We start from the raw sequence: 21,886 nt of genomic DNA, 5'->3' as shown, positions 1-21,886 counted from the left end.
CTCTTTGCATGGCTTACTCCAGCAATGAGCTGGCACAAACATAATGTGTCAAATGGCTTCCTTCTGTGCTGTGAACTTCTAAACTTCATGGTCCTGTACCTGGCAAAATTCCCCGCTGACATTGTGGATTGGAGATTTTATTTCAACATCAGATGTATTTTGCATGCATGTAGTTCCACATGTGTAACACTATCAGAGGGGTAAGTAGATGAAAGATATTTTTTTTATTTGTTATTTATTTTGTAAACATCGACTGTGTAAGTGAAGGTGCTTGAAGTACCGCAGCCTAGACTTCGAGCTGTTTTAAGTAATGAACTCTGGAAGGATTTGGAGCACTATGGAAAAAGTGGCCCTCAAAAAATCTCCTTGGCATCTGCCTACCTTACATCGGGGCATTGTTGCTGCTTGTGCACTGTGGAGTTAAAATGGGAGATTAGGAACAAAAACAGAATTTGTTCCTTCCGCGAGGAATCACCATGCACAGCTACCTGGACTCCACTTCTTCCCATCCTGTCTCCTGCAAAAAGTCTATCCCCTACTCCCAATTCCTCCGTCTACACCGCATCTGCGCCCGGGATGAGGTGTTTCACACTAGGGCTTCAGAGATGTCCTAATTCTTCAGGAAACGGGGCTTCCCCTCTTCCGTTATAGATGAGGCTCTCACTAGGGTCTCTTCTACATCCCGCAGCTCCGCTCTTGCTCCCCCTCCCCCCCTTCATAACAGGGACAGAATCCCCCTCGTTCTCACCTTCCACCCCACCAGCCAGCGTATCCAACAAATTATCCGCCAACATTTCCGTCACCTAAAACGGGACCCCACCACCGGCCACATCTTCCCATCCCCTCCCCTTTCTGCGTTCCGCAGAGACCGTTCCCTCCGTAACTCCCTGGTCCACTCGTCCCTTCCTACCCAAACCACCCTACCCCTGGGCACTTTCCCCTGCAACCGCACGAGATGCAACACCTGTCCCTTTACCTCCCCCCTCAACTCCATTCAAGGACCCAAACAGTCTTTCCAGGTGAGACAGAGATTCACCTGCACCTCCTCCAACCTCATCTATTGCATCCGCTGCTCTAGATGTCAACTTCTTTACATCGGCGAAACCAAATGCAGGCTCGGCGATTGCTTCGCTCAACACCTGCACTCAGTCCGCCTTAACCAACCTGATCTCCCGGTGGCTGAGCACTTCAACTCCCCCTCCCACTCCCAGTCTGACCTTTCTGTCATGGGCCTCCTCCAGTGCCATAGTGAGGCCCACCGGAAATTGGAGGAACAGCACCTCATATTTCGCCTGGGCAGCTTGCAGCTCAGTGGTATGAACATTGACTTCTTCAACTTTAGATAGTTCCTCTGTCCCTCTCTTCCCCTCCCCCTTCCCAGTTCTCCCTCTATCTTCCTGTCTCCACCTATATCCTTCCTTTGTCCTGCCTCCATGACATCAGTCTGAAGAAGGGTCTCGACCTGAAACGTCACCCATTCCTTCTCTCCTGAGATGCTGCCTGACCTGCTGAGTTGCTCCAGCATTTTGTGAATAAATACCTTTGATTTGTACCAGCATCTGCAGTTATTTTCTTACACCATGACCCCAGAGATGGACACAAAATGTTGGGGTCACTCAGCGGGACAGGCAGCATCTCTGGATAGACGGACTTCCTTCTGTCCAGAGATGCTGTCTGTCCCGCTGAGTTACTCCAGCATTTTTCGTCTATTAACAGTGTAAACCAGCATCTGCAGTTCCTTCCTACGCCATGACTCCAGCACGGATTGTCTCCAAACACTCAAGCTGACGGATACAGAAGATACTCTGACGACACTTCACAAATTTGCGGTCCCTATTATCAAGAAAGACAATAATAGCAAGCACAAGAGTCCTTCCAGATCACACACTGTTCTATTTTGGAAATAAATTGTCTTTCCTCTGTTGCTGTGGGTCTAAATCCTTGATCTCTCCACTTCAAAGACAATAGTGGTTCAAGCAGATGGTTCGCTGTCACCTTCTCAAGGGCAATTAGGAATCAGAAATGAACACTGCTGCTGCCAGCTATGCCCACATCTGATCAATGACTGCGTTTAAAGAAGGAAGCGAAAGCTGATATACACCGATCAGCCAAAACATTATGACCACTGACAGGCAAAGTGAACAACATTGCTTATCTTGTTACAATGGAACCTGTCAAGGGGTGGGATATATTAGGCAGCAAGTGAACAGTCAATTCTTGAAGTTGATGTGCTGGATGCAGGAGAAATGGGCAGGAGTAAAGACCTGAGTGACTTTGACAAGGGCCAAATTGTTATGGCCAGACGACTGGGTCAGAGCATCTCTGAAACGGCAATGCTTGTGGGGTGCTCCCGGTCAGCAGTGGTGAGTACCTACCGACAGTGGTCCGAGGAGGGACAAACCACAAACCGGCGACAGACAGGGTGTTGGGCGCCCAAGGCTCATCGATGCGCGAGGGCAACGAAGGCTATCCCGTCTGGTCCGAACCGACAGATGGTCTACTGTGGCAAAAGTCACAGAAAAATGTAATGGTGGTCATGGGAGGAATGTGTCACAATACACAGTGCATCGCACCCTGCCGCGTATGGGGCTGCACACGGAGGACCAACAGCATATTAGGCAGGTGGTCATAATGTTTCTGCTCATCAGGTCATAATATTTTCGGCTGATTGGTGTATATTGATGCTCCCCGAGTTATGAAAGGTGTGTGTCTCATGGACCCTTGTGTAAGTCAGAGCTTACGTACGTCAGAAACGGAAGTGCTACTGCGCAGGCATAAATGTACTATTTGCCATGTAGCCCACATGGGAGCTCCATCACAGAGACCACGGGGGGTGGGGGAGGTCTGACACAGAGGCCACATGGGAGCTCTGACATGGAGACCATGGGGCAGCTCCGCTTGGAGCCCATAGGGGAGCTCCGCCGTGGAGACCACGTGGGAGCTCTGACATGGAGACCACGGGGGAGCTCCACTTGGACCCCATAGGGGAGTTCCGCCGTGGAGACCATGGGGACCTCCGCCGTGGAGACCACGGGGGAGCTCTGACGTGGAGACCACGTGGGAGCTCTGACATGTGGACATTAGTGGACTTAAAGAATGCTTACATAACTGCAAGTTTATGTAAGTCACCTATTATGTAAGTCGGGGATTCCCTGCATTTGAACATCTTAGTACATCTAATATAGTATAATTTGTTAATATAGTATAATTTGTTAATAGAGTATAATTTGTTTCCAATGCCAGATTATATATTTGGATTTGAAATATAAAATAACTTATTTTAAAATAATGGATTTTCTCATGCAACACCAGCATAGCTGTAACAATAGGTTGTTAGAGTCTATTTACATACCTATCGATTTATTCACAAAATGCTGGAGTAACTCAGCAGGTCAGGCAGCATCTCGGGAGAGAAGGAATGGGTGACGTTTCGGGTCGAGACCCTTCTTCAGACTATTTACATACCTGTTGGGCCGAAGGACTGGTATATTAATGACATGATTTTCTTTTATCTTTCAATGTAATTGAGTCAGAGAGTCATTCAGCATGGAAACAAACCCTTTGGCCCAACTCACCCATGCCAGCCAGGTTTTATAGTTCAGCGAGTCCCAATTGCCGGCAGTTGGCACACATTGTATCCCTCTAAACTTTTCTTAACCATGTAACTATTGTGGATTGTCACCTTGTCGTGGTGGAGAAGCTTGTGTGGTCCTGAGATCCTGAGAGCGATGCCGTCTGGAGCTACGCTCCTGGTAGGGTCACCCATGGCGGTACGGTCGAGGGGGAGGTCCTTGACAAAGAGCAATCCAACCAAGACCTCAACGGTGGAACAGGCGGAGGATGATGGCTGACTTTAGTGGAGCGTCACAACGGCTGGGAAGGAGGATGAAGGCTGCAGCAGAAAGGGGTCCCCGGTCGTCTTGGACTCCACGCCACTGGATCCTGACCCAGATCTGTCAAGGGCCGTGTGGTGGCTGTCTGTGCACCAGTCTCCCCACGTTAAACAAAGTCACGTACAGGCGTCCGACCCTATGGAGAGGACAGTCATACTCACTTCCAGTGACCGCCGATGATGATGTAAATGTCTTTTAATCATTGTCATTGCACCTGCCTCCACAGCTTCCTCTGGCAACTTATTCCATATAGACACACCATCCGTAAAGAAATTGTCCATTAGATCTCTTTCAAATAGGCAATAGACAATAGGTGCAGGAGTAGGCCATTCGGCCCTTCGAGCCAGCACCACCATTCAATGTGATCATAGCTGATCATTCACAATCTGTACCCCATTCCTGCCTTCTCCCCATACCCCCTGACTCCGCTACCATTAAGAGTATCTAACTCTCTCTTGAAAGCATCCAGAGAATTGGCCTCCACTGCTTTCTGAGGCAGAGAATTCCACAGATTCACAACTCTCTGACTGAAAAAGTTTTTCCTGATCTCCGTTCTAATTGGCCTACCCCTTATTCTTAAACTGTGGCCCCTGGTTCCGGACTCCCCCAACATTGGGAACATGTTTCCTGCCTCTAACGTGTCCAATCCCTTAATAATCTTATATGTTTCAATAAGATGTTTCAATAATCTTTTCCCTTTCACCATAGATTCCAGATTCCTTTACTTTGCGGTAAAGAGCGTGACCATTCACCTCATCTATGCCTCTCATTATTTTGTATTGCTTTACAAGGTCACCCCTCATCCTCCAAAGGGAAATAGTCCTCTCCTTCTCACTCAAACATTTGAGTCCTGCCTTGGTGGTGGTGAATCTTTTCTGCACCCTTTCTGGCTTAATGACATTGTTTTTGGAACTGTACACAATGCTCCAAATGCAATCTCGCCAATGTTTTTGTACAGTTGTAGCATTGACATCCTCACTCCTACACTCAATACCCCTACAAATTAAGGTAAACATGCCAAATACCTTCTTCACTACCTTGCTAACCCATGACACCACTTTCAGAGGACGTTCTGCCTCTACCCATCCCCCCTCTCCCCTGCCGGCCTCTGTGCATTATCACACCCTGGAGCTACCATTGAGATTTAAAAAAATTTTTTTTAAAGATACAGCGTGGAAACAGGCCCTTCGTCCCACCGGGTCCACGCCGCCCAGCGATCCCCGCACATTAACACTATCCTACACACACTAGGGACAATTAAAAAAAATTTAAAAACATTTGCCCAGCCAATTAACCTACATACCTGTAAGTCCTTGGAGTGTGGGGGGAAACCAAAGATCTTGGAGAAAGCCCACGCAGGTCACGGGGAGAACGTAAAAACTCCGTACAGACGGCGCCCGTAGTCGGGATGGAACCTGAGTCTCCGGCGCTGCATTCGCTGTAAGGCAGCAACTCTACCGCTGCGCCATCGTCGACTGTGTGTTCCGCCCTGGTTTGACTTACCACAGTGCACCATCTCACGCTTGGCAGAGTTGAATTCCATCTGTCATTCTTTGGTCCATTTCACCAGTTGATCCAGATCCTTGCGTGAAGTTAGACAGCTCTCTTCATTACCATCCGCTTTGTGTCATCTGCAAATTCACGATCCACATTAGTTACAGGGCGGCACAGTGGTGCAGCAGTAGAGTTGCTGCCTTGCAGTGCTAACAGCGCCAGAGACCCGGTATCGACCCCTGCTACGGGCGCAGTCTGTGCGGAGATCTTCGGTTTCCTCCCACATTCCAAAGGCATACAGGTTTGTTGGTTAATTGGCTGGGTAGGAATGTAAATTGTCCCTAGTGTGTGTAGGTGCAAGGATCACTGTTCGGCGCGGACTCGGTGGGCCGAAGGTTACCGTGCTGTATCTCTAAACTAAACTAAACTAAACTAAAAATTAAATAAATTGTCATCCCAATTATTCATATGTGTGACCGTGGACCACAGGGGAGCTCCGCGTGGAGCCCATTGAGGACAGTGGACCCAACGCAGGCAGCTGTCTGCACACTGCGGCCCTCTAATCAGAAAGCCAACTCTCCAGCATTGGCCTTTGACGTCCTTCACCAAGTCCAGTTGGCTATCCCTCTGAATCCCATCCAGCAACATGCCCACCACTGACGCCAGGCCCATTTGTCTACAGTTAACTGGCTAGTCCTTGTACTCCTTCCTAAATAGAGGTGCAACTTTAGCCACCCTCCATTTTTCGGAACCTTACCATCGCTAAAAATGTTGATGCAAATATCTCTGCTGGACCCCCCTGCAATTTCCTCCCTTTCTCCCACGATATCTGAGGATACACTCACTCAGGCCTTGTGGATTTATCGGGACAGGCAGCATCTCTGGATAGAAGGAATGGCTGATGTTTTGGCTCAGGACCCTTCTTCAGACTGGGTCTCGACCCAAAACGTCACCCAATCCTTCTATCCGGAGATGCTTCTTGTCCCGCTGAGTTACTCCAGCATTTTGTGTCTATCTTTGGTGTAAACCAGCATCTGCAGTTCCATCCTACACCTTAGGGATTTATCCTCCATAGTATTCATTAAGACTGCCAGCATCTACAGTAGTCCTTTGTAATTTAGATGTAGTTCAAAAAAATCCCTACTCATATACACCAATCCCTTTGCTTCCATGACCTTCTTCACAGTAACTACAGATGAGAAGTCCTCATTTAACTCCTGGCCCATCTCCGGTGCTTCACACTTCTGTGACTATGTTGATCTGTAAGAGGCCTTTTTTCTTCCTTGTTACTCTTTTGCTGTTAATATATCTATGGAATCACTTAGAACATTCCTTTATCTTGCTGGCTTGAGCAATCTAAAGTCCTCTCTTTGCTCTTCTGATTTCTCTCTTAAATATACTCCGACATTTCTTGTATTCCTCAAGCCCCATGTTTGATCCCAGTTGTCGATACCTGACATAGGCCTCCTTTTCCCTGACTTGAGCTTCAATGCCCCTTGTCAGCCTGAGTTCCCCAAACTTGCCCAGTTTGCCATTCAACAGGAACATCCAAACTTCCAGAGTTCCCCAAACTTGCCCAGTTTGCCATTCAACAGGAACATCCTGCCCTGGAACTCTTCCATTCTCACCTTTAAAAGTCTTCCACTGGTCAGATATCTCTTTACATCTAAACAGCCAGAACCTTTCCCACAGGGTGGATATATCAAATGCGAGATGGCATAGCCATAAAGTGAGAGGGGCAAAGCATAAATGAGATGTTTATTTTTTACACAGAGGGTGGTGAGTGCCTGGAAGGTACTGTGGGGGTGGTGGTTGAGGCAGATACGATAGTGCCATTTAAGAGACGTTTGGTAGACATATGGCCATGTCAGGAATGGAGGGATATGGATTATGTGAAGGCAGATAGGAGTTGGTCTTGGCATCATATTCAGCACAGAAAAAAAGGTTAAGTTCTTGTTCTGTACTGTTATGTGTTCTATGTTCTATGTTCCGTGTTCAATGTTCTGTGTCCCATGTTCCATGTTCCATGTTCAATGTTCTGTGTTCCATGTTCTCTGTTCCATGTTCTATGTTCTATGTTCCGTATTCTATGTTCTGTGTTCTGTCTTCTGTCTTCTGTGTTCCATGTTCCATGTTCCATGTTCTGTTCTGTGTTCTGTGTTCTGTGTTCTGCGTTCTATGTTCCATGTTCCATGTTCTATGTTCTGTGTTCTATGTTCTATGTTCTATGTTCTACTTTCCATGTTCTACGTTCTGTGCAATGTTCCATGTTCTGTGTTCCATGTTCCGTGTTCCATGTTTCGTGTTCTGTGTTCTATGTTCTATGTTCTGTGTTCTATGTTCTATGTTCTATGTTCTGTGTTCTGTGTTCTGTGTTCTGTGTTCTGTGTTTTGTGTTTTGTGTTCTGTGTTCTGTGTTCTGTGTTTTGTGTTCTGTGTTTTGTGTTTTGTGTTTTGTGTTTTGTGTTTTGTGTTTTGTGTTTTGTGTTTTGTGTTTTGTGTTTTGTGTTCTGTGTTCTGTGTTCTAACCAGCATCTCTCAGTCAACTTCTGTAAGTTTCTGTCTAATACCTTCAAAATTGGTCTTTCCCAATTTCAGACTTCAACGTGGACTAGTCCTATCTACTTGCATAATTATTAAAACACACCTATGTTCACTGGTCACATTGTGTTCCCCCAATGACACTTCAATCCCTACCCTGCCTTATTCCCTATTCAGAGGGCTGGTGTTTCACAGCTTTCCGTGCCCTCTACATATTTGCTCCTCTAATTCTTGCTGACTATTCATACAATGCCTTCAAAGAAATCATCCCTTTTTTACTTTTGTTCCATCCATATAGCATCATTGGATGATACCCCAAGAATATCGTCTCAGTTTGGTACTGCTCTGATGTCCGCCCTTCTCAAAATCCCCCCCTCCCCCCCCCCCCCTTCCCCCCCCTCCCTCCTCTCCGACCTGCAACTCTATCACACTGGTAGCATTGCCGGTCCTGGTCTCCACTGAGCCATATTTTCCTAATGGCTGTCTCATTCCAGTCCCACAGACCAATCCATGTCACGAGTTCTTGAATTTAAACAACTGCAGCTTAAGTTTATTACACCTTCATTTGTCCCTGAGTTGTGCCTGCCTGTCCACTCTATTGAACTTACACTAACATCTGCATCAGACTCCATTTGCCTATCTGCCATATTATCACTTTGGGTCCCATCTCCCTGCTAGACTAATGTAAACGCTTCCATGTAGCACCAGCAAACCTTCCCGCCAGGATCTTGGTGCCCCTCCAATTCAGGTGCAACTTGTCCATCTTGTACGGATTCCACCTTGGTTAGAAGAGCGCTCAATGGTCGATATACTTGGAACCTTTCCCCGTGCATCAGCTCCTTAGCCACAGGTTTATTGGGACCATCTTCCTTTTGCTTGCCTCACTAGCTCATGGTACAGGGAGTAATCCTCAGATTACAACCCGAGACGCTGTGCTTTTCAGTGTACTGCCTCACGCCCAATTCTCTTTGCTGGCCCTCACCTCTCTTCCTACCCGATGTTGTTGATACCAATAGAGGCCATGACTCGGGCTGCTCACCCTTCCCTTTCAGAAGGTTTTGTACCCGAGACATCCTTGACCTTGGAACCAGGAAGGCAGCTCCCCGTCCTCTCTCAGGACTTCCTGTCTGCGCTTGTCTAATCTTTGTCCCACTCGGTTTTACGGGGAGGACAAAGATGGAAAAAGATGGAACTTTTTTTCCGCCTTCTATCACAGTGAGGAATGTGGACGAGCCACTGTGGAGGATGTTTCATGTTAAAATGTATTTTGTGTGGTCTGTTGCTTTTTAACGGTATGGCTGTACGGCAAATGAAATTCCTCGTGTGTTGCAAAACATAATTGGCTTTTAAAGTATGATTATGATTATGATTGTGATGATGATTATGATTTACAGCAGAACCAGGTGTGGTGCCAGTGATCTGGCTGCTGCTGCTATTTTTCTCCCAAGATGCTATAATCCTACCACCCTACTACCCTCAACGGTATCCAAACCAGTATAGACACAAAGTGCTGGAGTAACTCAGCGGGACAGGCAGCGTCTCCGGAGAGAAGGAATGGGTGACATTGGGTGACACTTATTTGAGAGGGGGAGAGCCACAGAGTACCCCTGTCCCACCCACCTCCCTCTCCTGGTGGTTACCCATTTAACTGTCTGAATCTCCAACTGTGATCACCTCCCTGAAACTACTATTATAGCTGTCTCTGCTTTCTGTACAACAACAAAGGTTGTAAATATCTGGTATGGACAGATGCTCCTCCACTTACGACAACTCCACTTTACGATGGCGCAAAAGCGATGCACATTCAGTAGAATTCGAATTTTGAATTTTGATCTTTTCCTGGGCCTGTCCCCTGCTCAGACTGGCAGTGCCTTCTGCGGTACGATACTCTCTCGTGACGCTGGGCAACGACAGCGAGCCGCAGCTCCCAGTCAGCCTCGATCGGGAGCTGCCACGGCTATGATGTTCGGTAGGTTAGGTGGCTATGATGTTTGGTAGGTGAGGTGGCTATGATGTTGGAAGGTTAGGTGGCTATGATGTTGGAAGGTTAGGTGGCTATGATGTTGGGTAGGTTAGATGGCTATGATGTCGGTGGGTTAGGTGGCTATGATGTTCAGTAGGTTAGGTGGCTATGATGTTGGGTAGGTTAGGTGGCTATGATGTTGGTAGGTTAGGTGGCTATGATGTTCTCTAGGTATTTGGATAAACAAGGCCTGATTAGAAACAGTCAACATGGATTTGTGCCTGGAAGGTCATGTTTGACTAATCTTCTTGAATTTTTTGAAGAGGTTACCAGGGAAATTGATAAGGGCAAGGCTGTGGATGTTGTCTATATGGACTTCAGTAAGGCATTTGACAAGGTTCCACATGGAAGGTTGATTAAGAAGGTTAAATCATTGGGTATTAATAGTGAGGTTGCAAGATGGATTCAACAATGGCTGAATGGGAGATGATACCAGAGGGTAATGGTTGACAATTGTATGTCAGGTTGGAGGCCAGTGTCTAGTGGAGTACCCCAAGGATCTGTGTTGGGTCCACTGTTGTTTGTCATTTACATTAATGATCTGGATGATGGTGTGGCAAATTGGATTAGTAAATATGCAGATGATACTAAGATAGGTGGTGTAGTTAATAATGAAGTAGAGTTTCAAAGTCTACAGAGAGACTTGGGCCTTTTGGAAGGGTGGGCTGAAAGATGGCAGATGGAGTTTAATGCTGATAAGTGTGAGGTGCTGCATTTTGGTAGGACAAATCAAAATAGGACGTACAGGGTAAATGGTAGGGAATTGAGGAATGCAGTGGAACAGAGGGATCTGGGAATAACTGTGCATTGTTCCCTGAAGGTGGAATCTCATGTGGATAGGGTGGTGAAGAAGGCGTTTGGTATGCTTGCCTTTATAAATCAGAGCATCAAGTATAGAAGTTGGGATGTAATGTTAAAATTGTACAGGGCATTGGTGAGGCCGAATCTGGAGTATGGTGTGCAGTTCTGGTCGCCAAATTATATAAAGGATGTCGACAAAATGGAGAGGGTCCAGAGGAGATTTACTAGAATGTTGCCTGGGTTTCAGCACTTAAGCTACAGAGAGAGGTTGAACAGGTTGGGTCTTTATTCTTTGGAGCATAGAAGGTTGAGGGGGGACTTGATAGAGGTTTTTAAAATTTTGAGAGGGACGGACAGAGTTGACGTGGGTAGGCTTTTCCCTTTGAGAGTGGGGAAGATTCCAACAAGGGGACATAGCTTCAGAATTGAGGGACAAAAGTTTAGGGGTAACATGAGGGGTAACTTCTTTACTCAGAGGGTGGTGGCTGTATGGAATGGGCTTCCGGTGGAAGTGGTGGAGGCAGGCTCGATTTTATTATTTAAGAGTAAATTGGATAGGTATATGGATAAGAGGGGATTAGAGGGTTATGGTCTGAGTGCAGGTAGATGAGACTAGGTCAGGGAGAGTGGTCGGCGTGGACTGGTAGGGCCGAACGGGCCTGTTTCCGTGCTGTAGTTGTTATATGGTTGTATGGTTATTTGGTTAGGTGGCTGTGATGTTCGGTAGGTTAGGTGGCTATGATGTTGGGTAGGTTAGGTGGCTATGATGTTCAGTGGGTTAGGTGGCTACGATGTTGGGTAGGTTAGGTGGCTATGATGTTCGATGGGTTAGGTGGCTATGATGTTGGGTAGGTTAGGTGGCTATGATGTTCGGTGGGTTAGGTGGTTACGATGTTTGGTAGGTTAGGTGGCTATGATGTTGGGTAAGTTAGGTGGCTATGATGTTGGAAGGTTAGGTGGCTATGATGTCGGTAGGTTAGGTGGCTATGATGTTGGGTAGGTTAGGTGGCTATGATGTTGGGTAGGTTAGGTGGCTATGATGTTGGTAGGTTAGATGGCTATGATGTTCAGTAGGTTAGATGGCTATGATGTTGGGTAGGTTAGGTGGCTATGATGTTCATTAGGTTAGGTGGCTATGATGTTGGGTAGGTTAGGTGGCTATGATGTTGGTAGGTTAGGTGGCTATGATGTTCTCTAGGTTAGGTGGCTGTGATGTTCGGTAGGTTAGGTGGCTATGATGTTCGATGGGTTAGGTGGCTATGATGTTGGGTAGGTTAGGTGGCTATGATGTTGGGTAGGTTAGGTGGCTATGATGTTGGGTAGATTAGGTAGCTATGATGTTGGGCAGGTTAGGTGACTATGATGTTTGGTAGGTTAAGTGTATTCAACGTATTTTCCACTTACGATATTTTCGATTATCGATGGGTTTATCGGAATGTAGCCCCATCGTAAGTCGAGGAACACCTGTATAACTATTCAGTCAAACATTTTCTTGGACCTTGATATTTGTTGAATATTTATCTTTGTATTAGCCTTTAGAAAATCCATTTTTGTGCTGGTCTTTGGCGATCAGAGTAGTTTATTTCAAGATCTCGCTTAAGGAAGTGGAGTGTACAATTATAATGGTAGATGTGAAAGACACTGGTGGAGAAGATGGTGAAAATGTGTAATTCATACTCGGGAGAGAGTGAAAGGGGCCGAAACAAAATTATGAAATGAAAGAAGAAATTCAGTGATGATAACAAATGGATGAGGGTGAAAAAGAAAAGGCGGGGTTGGAAGAAAGGAAGGCAAGTGGCAAGATAGTAGCAAAGACTTTTAGTTCCTACTGGGGAAATGTGAAGAGAGATTAGTTAGCATTGTCCTGTACATTGAAGTCAGTTCAGTTTGCAGTTGTGCTGGTAATTTGGGCGGCAGAGACAGAAAAACAAAGACTGAAAATAAACATTCATTTCTGTTTCCTTCCTGATAAAGTTTGGGTAACTAAAATTGAGTTAAGATGCTGCACTGTTCTGCTTGATGGACAAGAAATTATATTTAGCGGGTTTCTTGGTCTGCCATTATTCTGCTTTTCTTCATGTTAATTATAAACCATTTGAATATTTTTTTTAACCATCATCTGCTACATGTGGATCTTTGCCGAGCATTAAGCTGCAACATTGCCCAATCGTTTCTTCCAGTTCTAGCATAGCACGGCCTCATCTTAATTAAAATCATGACCTGTGTGCAGAATGCAGGCTGCAGCTTGTGGTTGTTTGTGATGCTTCAACAACTTTTAATTCCAGGAATGAGAAATTGTACTTTTTATTCCGTGAGAAACCTCGATAGGTTTCACAGATATTGAACTGGAGATCACAAAATAAAAATAAAACTCGAACTTACAGAGGTGTACTAGATCATGAGAGGAATAGATCGGGTAGATGCACAGCAGAGTCTCTTGTCCAGAGTAGGGGAATCGAGGACAAGAGGACATAGGTTTAAGGTGAAGGGTTAGGAGTTGGCTGCGCCTAACGGCTGCGGCTCTCTGGCAGTCTGTTGTCTTTTTTTCTTTTTTTTTGTTTGTGTCGGTGTTGGGATGGTTTTTGTTTCTGTTTTTGGCTGTGTATGTGTGGTGGGGGTATGGGGTGTGGGAGGGTGGGGTGGGGTGGGGTGGGGCGGGGGGAAACCTTTCTTTTATTAGGTCTCTTCCCCGGGGCGCAGCTCGCCCGCGGGGCCTTCCATCGACCGGCGCGGCTCGGCTGCTGGACTTAACATCGCCCGGTGGGGCCGCGGGACGTTTCAGTGCCCGGTGCGGCTCGGCCGCTGGACTTAACATCGCTCGGTGCGGCTGCGGGACGTTTCAGTGCCCGGCGCGGCTTGGCCGCTGGACTTAACATCGCCAGCGCGGCTCGGCCGCGGGACGTTTCAGTGCCCGGTGCGGCTCGGCCGCGGGACGTTTCGGTGCCCGGCACGGCTTGGCCGCTGGACTTAACATCGCCAGCGCGGCTCGGCTGCGGGACGTTTCAGTGCCCGGTGCGGCTCGGCCGCTGGACTTAACATCGCCCGGTGCGGCTCGGCCGCGGGACGTTTTGGTGCCCGGTGCGGCTCGGCCGCGGGACGTTTCAGTGCCCGGTGCAGCTCGGCCGCAGGACGTTTCGGTGCCCGGTGAGGCTCGGCCGCGGGATGTTTCGGTGCCCGGTGCGGCTCGGCCGCTGGACTTAACATCGCCCGGTGCGGCCGCGGGACGTTTCGGTGCCCGGGGCAGCTCGGCCGCGGGGCCTTCCATCCTCTTGCGGGGGCTGTGCGTGTCGTTTGCCTCGGTAGGGGTCGAGCTGCCTGTCCGTGGGTGCGGGGGGAAGAGAGGGGAAGTTTTGTTGCCTCCATCACAGTGAGGGGGTGTTTGGAGTCACTGCGATGGATGTTTGTGTGGGGGTTGGGTGTCCTGTGTTCTTTTTTCTTTTTGCTGTGTTTTGTGACTGCTGAAATTTCGTTCGGTGTTGTGCCGAATGACAATAAAGTGTTGTTATGTTATGTTATGTTATGTTAAAAGATTTAACAGGAACCTGAGGGGTAACTTTTCCACACAGAGGGTGGTGGGTGTGTGGAACAAGCCGCCAGAGGAGGTAGTTGAGGCTGGGACTATCCCAACATTTAAGAAGCAGTTAGGCAGGTACATGGATAGCACAGGTTTGGAGGGATACGGACCAAACGCGGGCAGGTGGGACTAGTGTAGCTGGGACATGTTGGCCGGTGTGGGTAAGTTGGGCCAAAGGCCCAACTATATCACTCTACACTGTATCACTCTATGACTCTAACTGTTTCCATTTTCTTTCCACAGTGATTCAGTCACTCATATTGTAACTGAGAATAACTCCTGGAATGAGATTTGGGACTGGATTCAAACCCAGAAGATGTCAGATGGCGACAAGCTGAATTTACTTGATATCTCCTGGTTTACAGATAGTATGAGTGCTGGAAAACCTGTGGACATAGAGGAAAGGCATAGACTGCAGGTAAATTTACTTTCCCTGCCAGATATATAATGCTGTGCAAGTTTGTTTTATGATGTTAATCTGCACTCTCCATTTTAATAAGAATAAAGATAATTGATTTACATCTTTCATATAATAGTTGCATTTCCCTTATTCAAGTAAGTTGATATTTTAAGGTGTATGCTGATTCATAGAGTAGATTCATAAATTTATGGCAAAGAGAAACGGATCTGGTGCACATTATCCAATACTGTATATTGCTTTCCCGTCTCCATCCATTTCCTAACTTTTGGCCCGTTGCCTTGTTTGGTTATGATATATTATTGGCCTATCCAAGCACTTTTATTTTTGATAAATCTTTCAGCCTCGATTGTCACATGGCCAAAACATTTGAAGATGGTGGTAGCAATAAAGATCTGAACCGGAGGGGGATCATTATTCTTACTGGGAAGTTCGCCAGTATTACTCGGGAGGATTTGGACTGGAAAGGCATGGGGGTGTGGGGGGTGAGAATCAAAGTAGTGGGTCAGAAATTGGAAGGAGTGATGGGAAGATTAATGTTAGACCCAGTAAGTCTCAAAGGCAGGACAGGCAGGGAGGGGGTGAAGGAATATAAAAACATAGAAACATAGAAAATAGGTGCAGGAGTAGGCCATTCGGCCTTTCGAGCCTGCCCCGCCATTCAATATGATCATGGCTGATCATCCAACTCAGTATCCCGTACCTGCCTTCTCTCCATACCCCCTGATCCCTTTAGCCACAAGGGCCACATCTAACTCCCTCTTAAATACAGCCAATGAACTGGCCTCAACTACCTTCTGTGGCAGAGAATTCCTCAGATTCACCACTCTCTGTGTGAAAAAAATCTTTCTCATCTCGGTCCTAAAAGACTTCCCCCTTATCCTTAAACTGTGACCCCTTGTTCTGGACTTCCCCAACATCGGGAACAATCTTCCTGCATCTAGCCTGTCCAACCCCTTAAGAATTTTGTAAGTTTCTATAAGATCCCCCCTCAATCATCTAAATTCCAGCGAGTACAAGCCGAGTCTATCCAGTCTTTCTTCATATGAAAGTCCTGCCATCCCAGGAATCAATCTGGTGAACCTTCTCTGTACTCCCTCTATGGTGATGTTGATGGACTGAAGTGCATTATTTCAATGCAAGGGGTATTGTGGAGAAAGCTGATGAACTTAGAGGCTGGATCAGTGCTTGGCATGATGATGTTGTGGCCATTGTGGAAACGTAGTTGCAAGCGAGACATGACTCACAGCTCAATGTTCTGAGGATTCGTGTTTCAGACGTGATCAAGAGAGAGGCAAAAGTGGTGGAAGATTTGTGCTACTAATCATGGACATTGTCACTGCACTCAGAGAGTATATACTGGAGGATTCTTCCACAGAGGCGATATGGATAGACTTTAGAAATAAGAAAGGTGCATCCACTCTAATATTCTATTGAGGGAGTGCAGCGTAGGTTCACCAGGTTAATTCATGGGATGGCGGGACTGACATATGATGAAAGAATGGGTCGACTGGGCTTGTATTCACTGGAATTTAGAAGGATGAGAGGAGATCTTGTAGAAACATATAAAATTCTTAAGGGATTGGACAGGCGAGATGCAGGAGAAATGTTCCCGATGTTGGGTGAGATCAGAACCAGGGGTCACAGTTTAAGAATAAGGGGTAGGCCAGTTAGGTTTGAGATGAGGAAAAACTTTTTCACCCAGAGAGTTGTGAATCTGTGGAATTCTCTGCCTCAGAAGACAGTGGAGGCCAATTTATTGGATGTTTTCAAGAGAGAGCTGGATTTTGCTCTTAGGGCTACAGGAATCAAGGGATATGGGGAAAAATCAGGAACGGAGTACTGATTTTGGATGATCAGCCACGATCATATTGAATGGTGGTGTTGGCTCGAAGGGCCTACTCCTGCACCTATTTTCCTATGTTTATATTATAATATAATAAGATTATTTTATAGACCTCCCACTAACAAGCGGGAGATAGAGGAACAGATATGTGGACTGATTACCGAAAGATGCCAAAAAAACTGGATTGTTCTAGTAGGTGACTTTAACTTCCCCAAGGTTTAGTTTAGAGATACAGCGGGGAAACAGGCCCTTCGGCCCACTGGGTCCGTGCCGACCAGCGATCCCCTGTCAGTCAGTAAAGGTCGGGAGAGCAGGAGCAAGGACGACCATTGGCTGAAAGAAAGGAAGTGTTGATTGAAGGTAAAGGTCCGTTTAAAAAGAGCGCCAAAGGGACGCTAGCAGTCAGTCAGTAAAGGTCGGGAGAGCAGGAGCAAGGACGACCGTTGGCTGAAAGAAAGTAAGTGTTAATTGAAGATAAAAGTCCGTTTAAAAAGAACGCCAAAAGGGACGCTAGCAGGCAGTCAGTGAAGCGCATACCTCCAAGCTCGTCAGAGGAAGGCAGGATAGAAGTGAGTACGTGGATTGGCTGATCAATTAAATTAGAAGTTTGGTAAATTGGCCAATTAGTCAATTTAGTGACTGATATAAACAAGGCTTGCACAAGGGGTGCAGCCCTGTTGAGGGAAGTGCCCTGTGAGAAAAGTGCGAGTCTTTGGCTGTGAGTCTTTGGCAAAGAGGCTGAGGTGAGGAGAGGAGAGGAGGTTACACTTGTTTTTGAGCCTGATTTGTTTTTAGACACTAAAGTAATGGAGGGCAAGTTGGTGCAGTGTGTTTCCTGCAGGATGTGGGAAGGTAGGGACACCGCTGGAGCTTCTGGGAGCTACACCTGCAAGAACTGTGTCCAGGTGCAGCTCCTGAATGGACGTGTGGCAGAGTTGGAAAAGCAGCTGGTTGACCTCAGGGCCATCCGGGAATGTGAGAGTTTCCTGGACAGGACCTTCTGTGAGGCTGTCACGCCAAGGGTCCAGGTCGAGCGAAGGTGGGAGACCATTTCAAAGGGGAGTGAACGTGGACTACAGGAGACCCCGGTGCTGTGCCTATTGCAAACAGGTACACCCTATTGGGAACTGTTGGGGCAGAAGACGCTTCCAGTCCGAGCGGCGGACAGGTTGGCGGCTCTAATCCAGGCAAGGAGACTCGACCGGGGAGACCGAAGTCAGGAAGAGCCATAGTAGTGGGTGACTCCAGTCCGAGGTACGGACAGTAGATTCTGTGGCGGCAGGCGGGACTCGAGGATGGTCTGTTGCCTCCCTGGTGCCAGGGTTCAAGACATCACGGAGCGGCTTCAGAACATCCTTGCGAGGGAAGGTGATCAACCGGAAGTAGTTGTGCACGTGGGCACGAACGATGTCGGGAGGAAGAGGAAGGAGATACTGCAGCATGAGTTTAGAGAGTTAGGAAGAAGACTGAGAAGTAGGACGTCGAGGGTGGTTATCTCTGGACTGTTACCTGTACCTCGTGCTGGTGAGGGCAGGAACAGAGAGATCGGGGATATGAATGTATGGCTGAGGGGCTGGTGCAGGGAGCAGGGATTTAGATTTCTAGACCACTGGGATCTCTTCTGGGGTAGGGGTGACCTGTACAAAAGGAACGGGTTACACCTTAACAGCAGGGGGACCGACATTCTGGCAGGTAGGTTTGCTAGTGCTACAAGTGTGGCTTTAAACTAAGTAGTTGGGGGGGAGGGGTTGACAAACTAGGAATATGGAGATAGTGTTAAAGGGGAAGCGAATAGAGGAGAAATTGCAAAGGACTCTCGAATAAATGGGATGGGAAGTTCTAGATGGGATAAGAGAGTAAGGTCAGGGCCAATTGTGACCGGTGTGAGAGGGGAGGTGAATACGGAAATTAAAGTGTTGTATTTAAATGCGCAAAGTATAAAAAATAAAGCTTGAGGCTCAGTTAGACATTGGCAAGTATGATGTTGTGGGAATCACTGAGACATGGCTACAAGAGGACCAGGGCTGGGAACTGAATATTCAGGCGTACACAACGTATAGAAAAGACAGACGGGTGGGCAGAGGGGGTGGGGTCGCTCTGTTGGTGAGGAATGATATTCACTCCCTTGCAAGGGGTGAGATAGACTCAGGAGATGTAGAATCAGTATGGATAGAAATGAGGAATTGAAAGGGTAAAAAGACCCTAATGGGAGTTATCTATAGGCCCCCAAACAGTAGCCTCGACATAGGGTGCAAGTTGAATGAGGAGCTAAAATTGGCATGACGCAAATGTAATGCTACAGTGGTCATGGGAGATTTCAACATGCAGGTAGACTGGGAAAATCAGGTTGGTAATGGACCCCAGGAAAGAGAGTTTGTGGAGTGCCTCCGAGATGGATTCTTAGAACAGCTTGTACTGGAGCCTACCAGGGAGAAGGCAATTCTGGATTTAGTGTTGTGTAATAAACCTGATCTGATAAGGGGACTTGAGGTAAAAGAGCCATTAGGAGGCAGTGATCACAATATGATAAGTTTTACTCTACAAATTGAGAGGGAGAAGGGAAAATCGGAAGTGTCAGTATTACAGTATAGCAAAGGGGATTACAGAGGCATGAGGCAGGAACTGGCCAAAAATGACTGGAAGGAGGCCCTAGCAGGGAAGACTGTGGAACAGCAATGGCAAGTATTCCTGAGAATAATGCAGAAGTTGCAGGATCAATTTATCCCAAAGAGGAGGAAAGATTCTAAGGGGAATAAGAGGCACCCGTGGCTGACAAGGAAAGTCATGGACAGCATAAAAATAAAAGGGAAGAAGTACAACAAAGCAAAGAAGAGTGGGAAGCCAGAGGATTGGGACTCTTTTAAGGAGCAACAGAAGATGACTAAGAAGGCAATACGGGGAGAAAAGATGAGGTACGAGGGTAAGCTAGCCAATAATATAAAGGAGGATAGTAAAAGCTTTTTTAGGTATGTGAAGAGGAAAAAAATAGTCAAGGCAAATGTGGGTCCCTTGAAGACAGAAGCGGGGGAATTTATTATGGGGAACAAGGAAATGGCAGACGAGTTGAACCGGTACTTTGGATCTGTCTTCACTAAGGAAGATACAAGCAATCTCCCAAATGTTCTAGTGGCCAGAGATCCTAGAGTGACGGAGGAACTGAAGGAAATCCACATTAGGCAGGAAATGGTGTTGGGTAGACTGATGGGACTGAAGGCTGATAAATCCCCAGGGCCTGATGGGACTGAAAACCCTCGCCCTCCCCTTTCTTCCCACAATCCCCCCTCCTTCACCTCCCCACCCCTTCCCTCGCCCCACCTCGACTCTCGCGTACGTCTCCTCTCCCCCTCCCCTTCCACACACATTCCTTCCTCTCGCTTCACGATCGTTTTTGTCACACACCTTCTGTCTTTTCATCTCTGGCCTTTGTCCAACCATCTACCTATCAAAACCCTGCCTCGCCTGTATACACTTATTACTTTTTAGGCTATGTTCTGCCCTTTTTCTCTTCCATCTTTGTCAACCCCCTACCCAAAACCAGTCTAAAGAAGGGCCCCAACACAGAACATCACCTATCCGTGTTCTCCAGATACGCTATCAGACGCACTGAGTTACTCCAATACTTTGTGTCTGTTTTTGTAAACCAGCATCTGCAGCGACTTATTTCCACTCCCCACTTGTCTATGTACATGAAGCCTTAATTCGTTTTTAATTTCACAGCTTCAGGCTGTTCATCAATCAGGATATACGGAGTTTTCTCTGAAGTGCTTAGGATGAATCCACATGTATCTCCATTGAAATCCATTTTTGTTTTATTTTGTCTGAACACAAAATCTATTAAATTTGCTTTATAATTTAATACTTTCAATTACACTGTTTCCAATGTGCATACTTGACTAGGTAGGTTTCTATCCCATAATCATTTACAAACAGGTTGAAATACTGCAGCCTCATCACAAACTGCAGTGTTGTCACATTTTGCTGCTTTGAGATCCCACCTATTATCTTTCCATTTCCCTCCTGCCACCGAGGCAATTTCTGAGATGAATCACTGATTTGGCTCCTATTCTATGATTTGTAACTTTAGCTATCAGTTTCTTATTGAGTTTTAGTTTTTAGTTTTGGAGATGCAGCGCGGAAACAGGCCCTTCGGCCCACCGAGTCCGCACCGACCAGCGATCCCCGCACATTCACACTACCCTACGCACATTAGGGACAATTTACATTTGCACCAAGCCAATTAACCTGCAAACCTGTACGTCTTTGGAGTGAGGGAGGAAAGCGAAGATCTCGGAGAAAACCCACGCAGGTCACGGGGGGAAAGTACAAACTCCGTACAGACAGCACCGTAGTTGGGATCGAACACGGGTCTGGCGTTCCAAGCGTGGTAAGGCAGCTATTGCGTTGCCCATATGACTTCTAAAAATCAACAGCATTATCAATTAACAACAACATCTGCAAAAGATTCCATCGTGCTTGTCTCCCATGTCATGTCCTTCACAAATCCTTGCTGTTTCACCCTGATCAGCTGAAAATGTTCAAGGTGTTTAGTTGCTCTATTCTTAATTATCTAACATAATGATAACAGATGTTCGACGAAATGAGCTATGATTCCTTGCTTTCTTCCCCTGAACAAAACTCGGTACTTCTGTCTTCTGGAAGCAATGATGCTCAGATTTTACCCAGGCTACAAGCATCCCTTGTGATGATGCGAATTATTCCATATTCCACGTTAAAAGCAATTTCTTCAAACTTCAGTTTGAATAGTTTGCTTAGTAGTTTGATTCCTGGTCTCTTATGAGAATTTATTCCCCCCCCCCCCCAGTCTTTTAAAGCCATCCATTATTAATCACTTGATACTGACATTGATATTTATAATACTCTTTTGCATATCTTTCATTCATTTGTTCTATATCTCTCTGTATCACCGTCTCTCACAAGATCATGTGATAGGAGTAGAATTAGGCCATTCGGCTCATCAAGTCTACTCCACCATTCAATCATGGCTGATCTATCTTTACCCTCCTAACCCCATTCTCCTCCCTTCTCCCCATAACCTCTGACACCCGTAGTAATCAAGAATCGATCTATCTCTGCCTTAAATATATCATATCATATCTATACAGCCGGAAACAGGCCTATTCGGCCCTCCAAGTCCGTGCCGCCCAGCGATCCCCGTACATTAACACTATCCTACACCCACTAGGGACAATTTTTACATTTACCCAGCCAATTAACCTACATACCTGTACGTCTTTGGAGTGTGGGAGGAAACCGAAGATCTCGGAGAAAACCCACG

General features: G+C 46.7%; 1 protein-coding gene across 1 annotated transcript in view; it reads left to right on the top strand.

The window, feature by feature from the left end:
* The window catches only part of dntt (deoxynucleotidyltransferase, terminal), a 349,907-nt gene that overhangs the window by 19,369 nt on the left and 308,652 nt on the right, over window positions 1-21,886 (top strand). The window contains exon 2 of the mRNA XM_078412877.1: window positions 14,570-14,744. Within this exon, the coding sequence (XP_078269003.1) occupies window positions 14,570-14,744 (175 nt within the window). The remainder of the gene's footprint in view (window positions 1-14,569; window positions 14,745-21,886) is intronic.

Source organism: Rhinoraja longicauda, chromosome 16 (genome assembly GCF_053455715.1).
Source record: "Rhinoraja longicauda isolate Sanriku21f chromosome 16, sRhiLon1.1, whole genome shotgun sequence".
Taxonomy (NCBI): domain Eukaryota; kingdom Metazoa; phylum Chordata; class Chondrichthyes; order Rajiformes; family Arhynchobatidae; genus Rhinoraja; species Rhinoraja longicauda.
The sequence above is the reverse complement of the archived record's forward strand: the minus strand, read 5'-3'. Positions and strand labels throughout refer to the sequence as shown.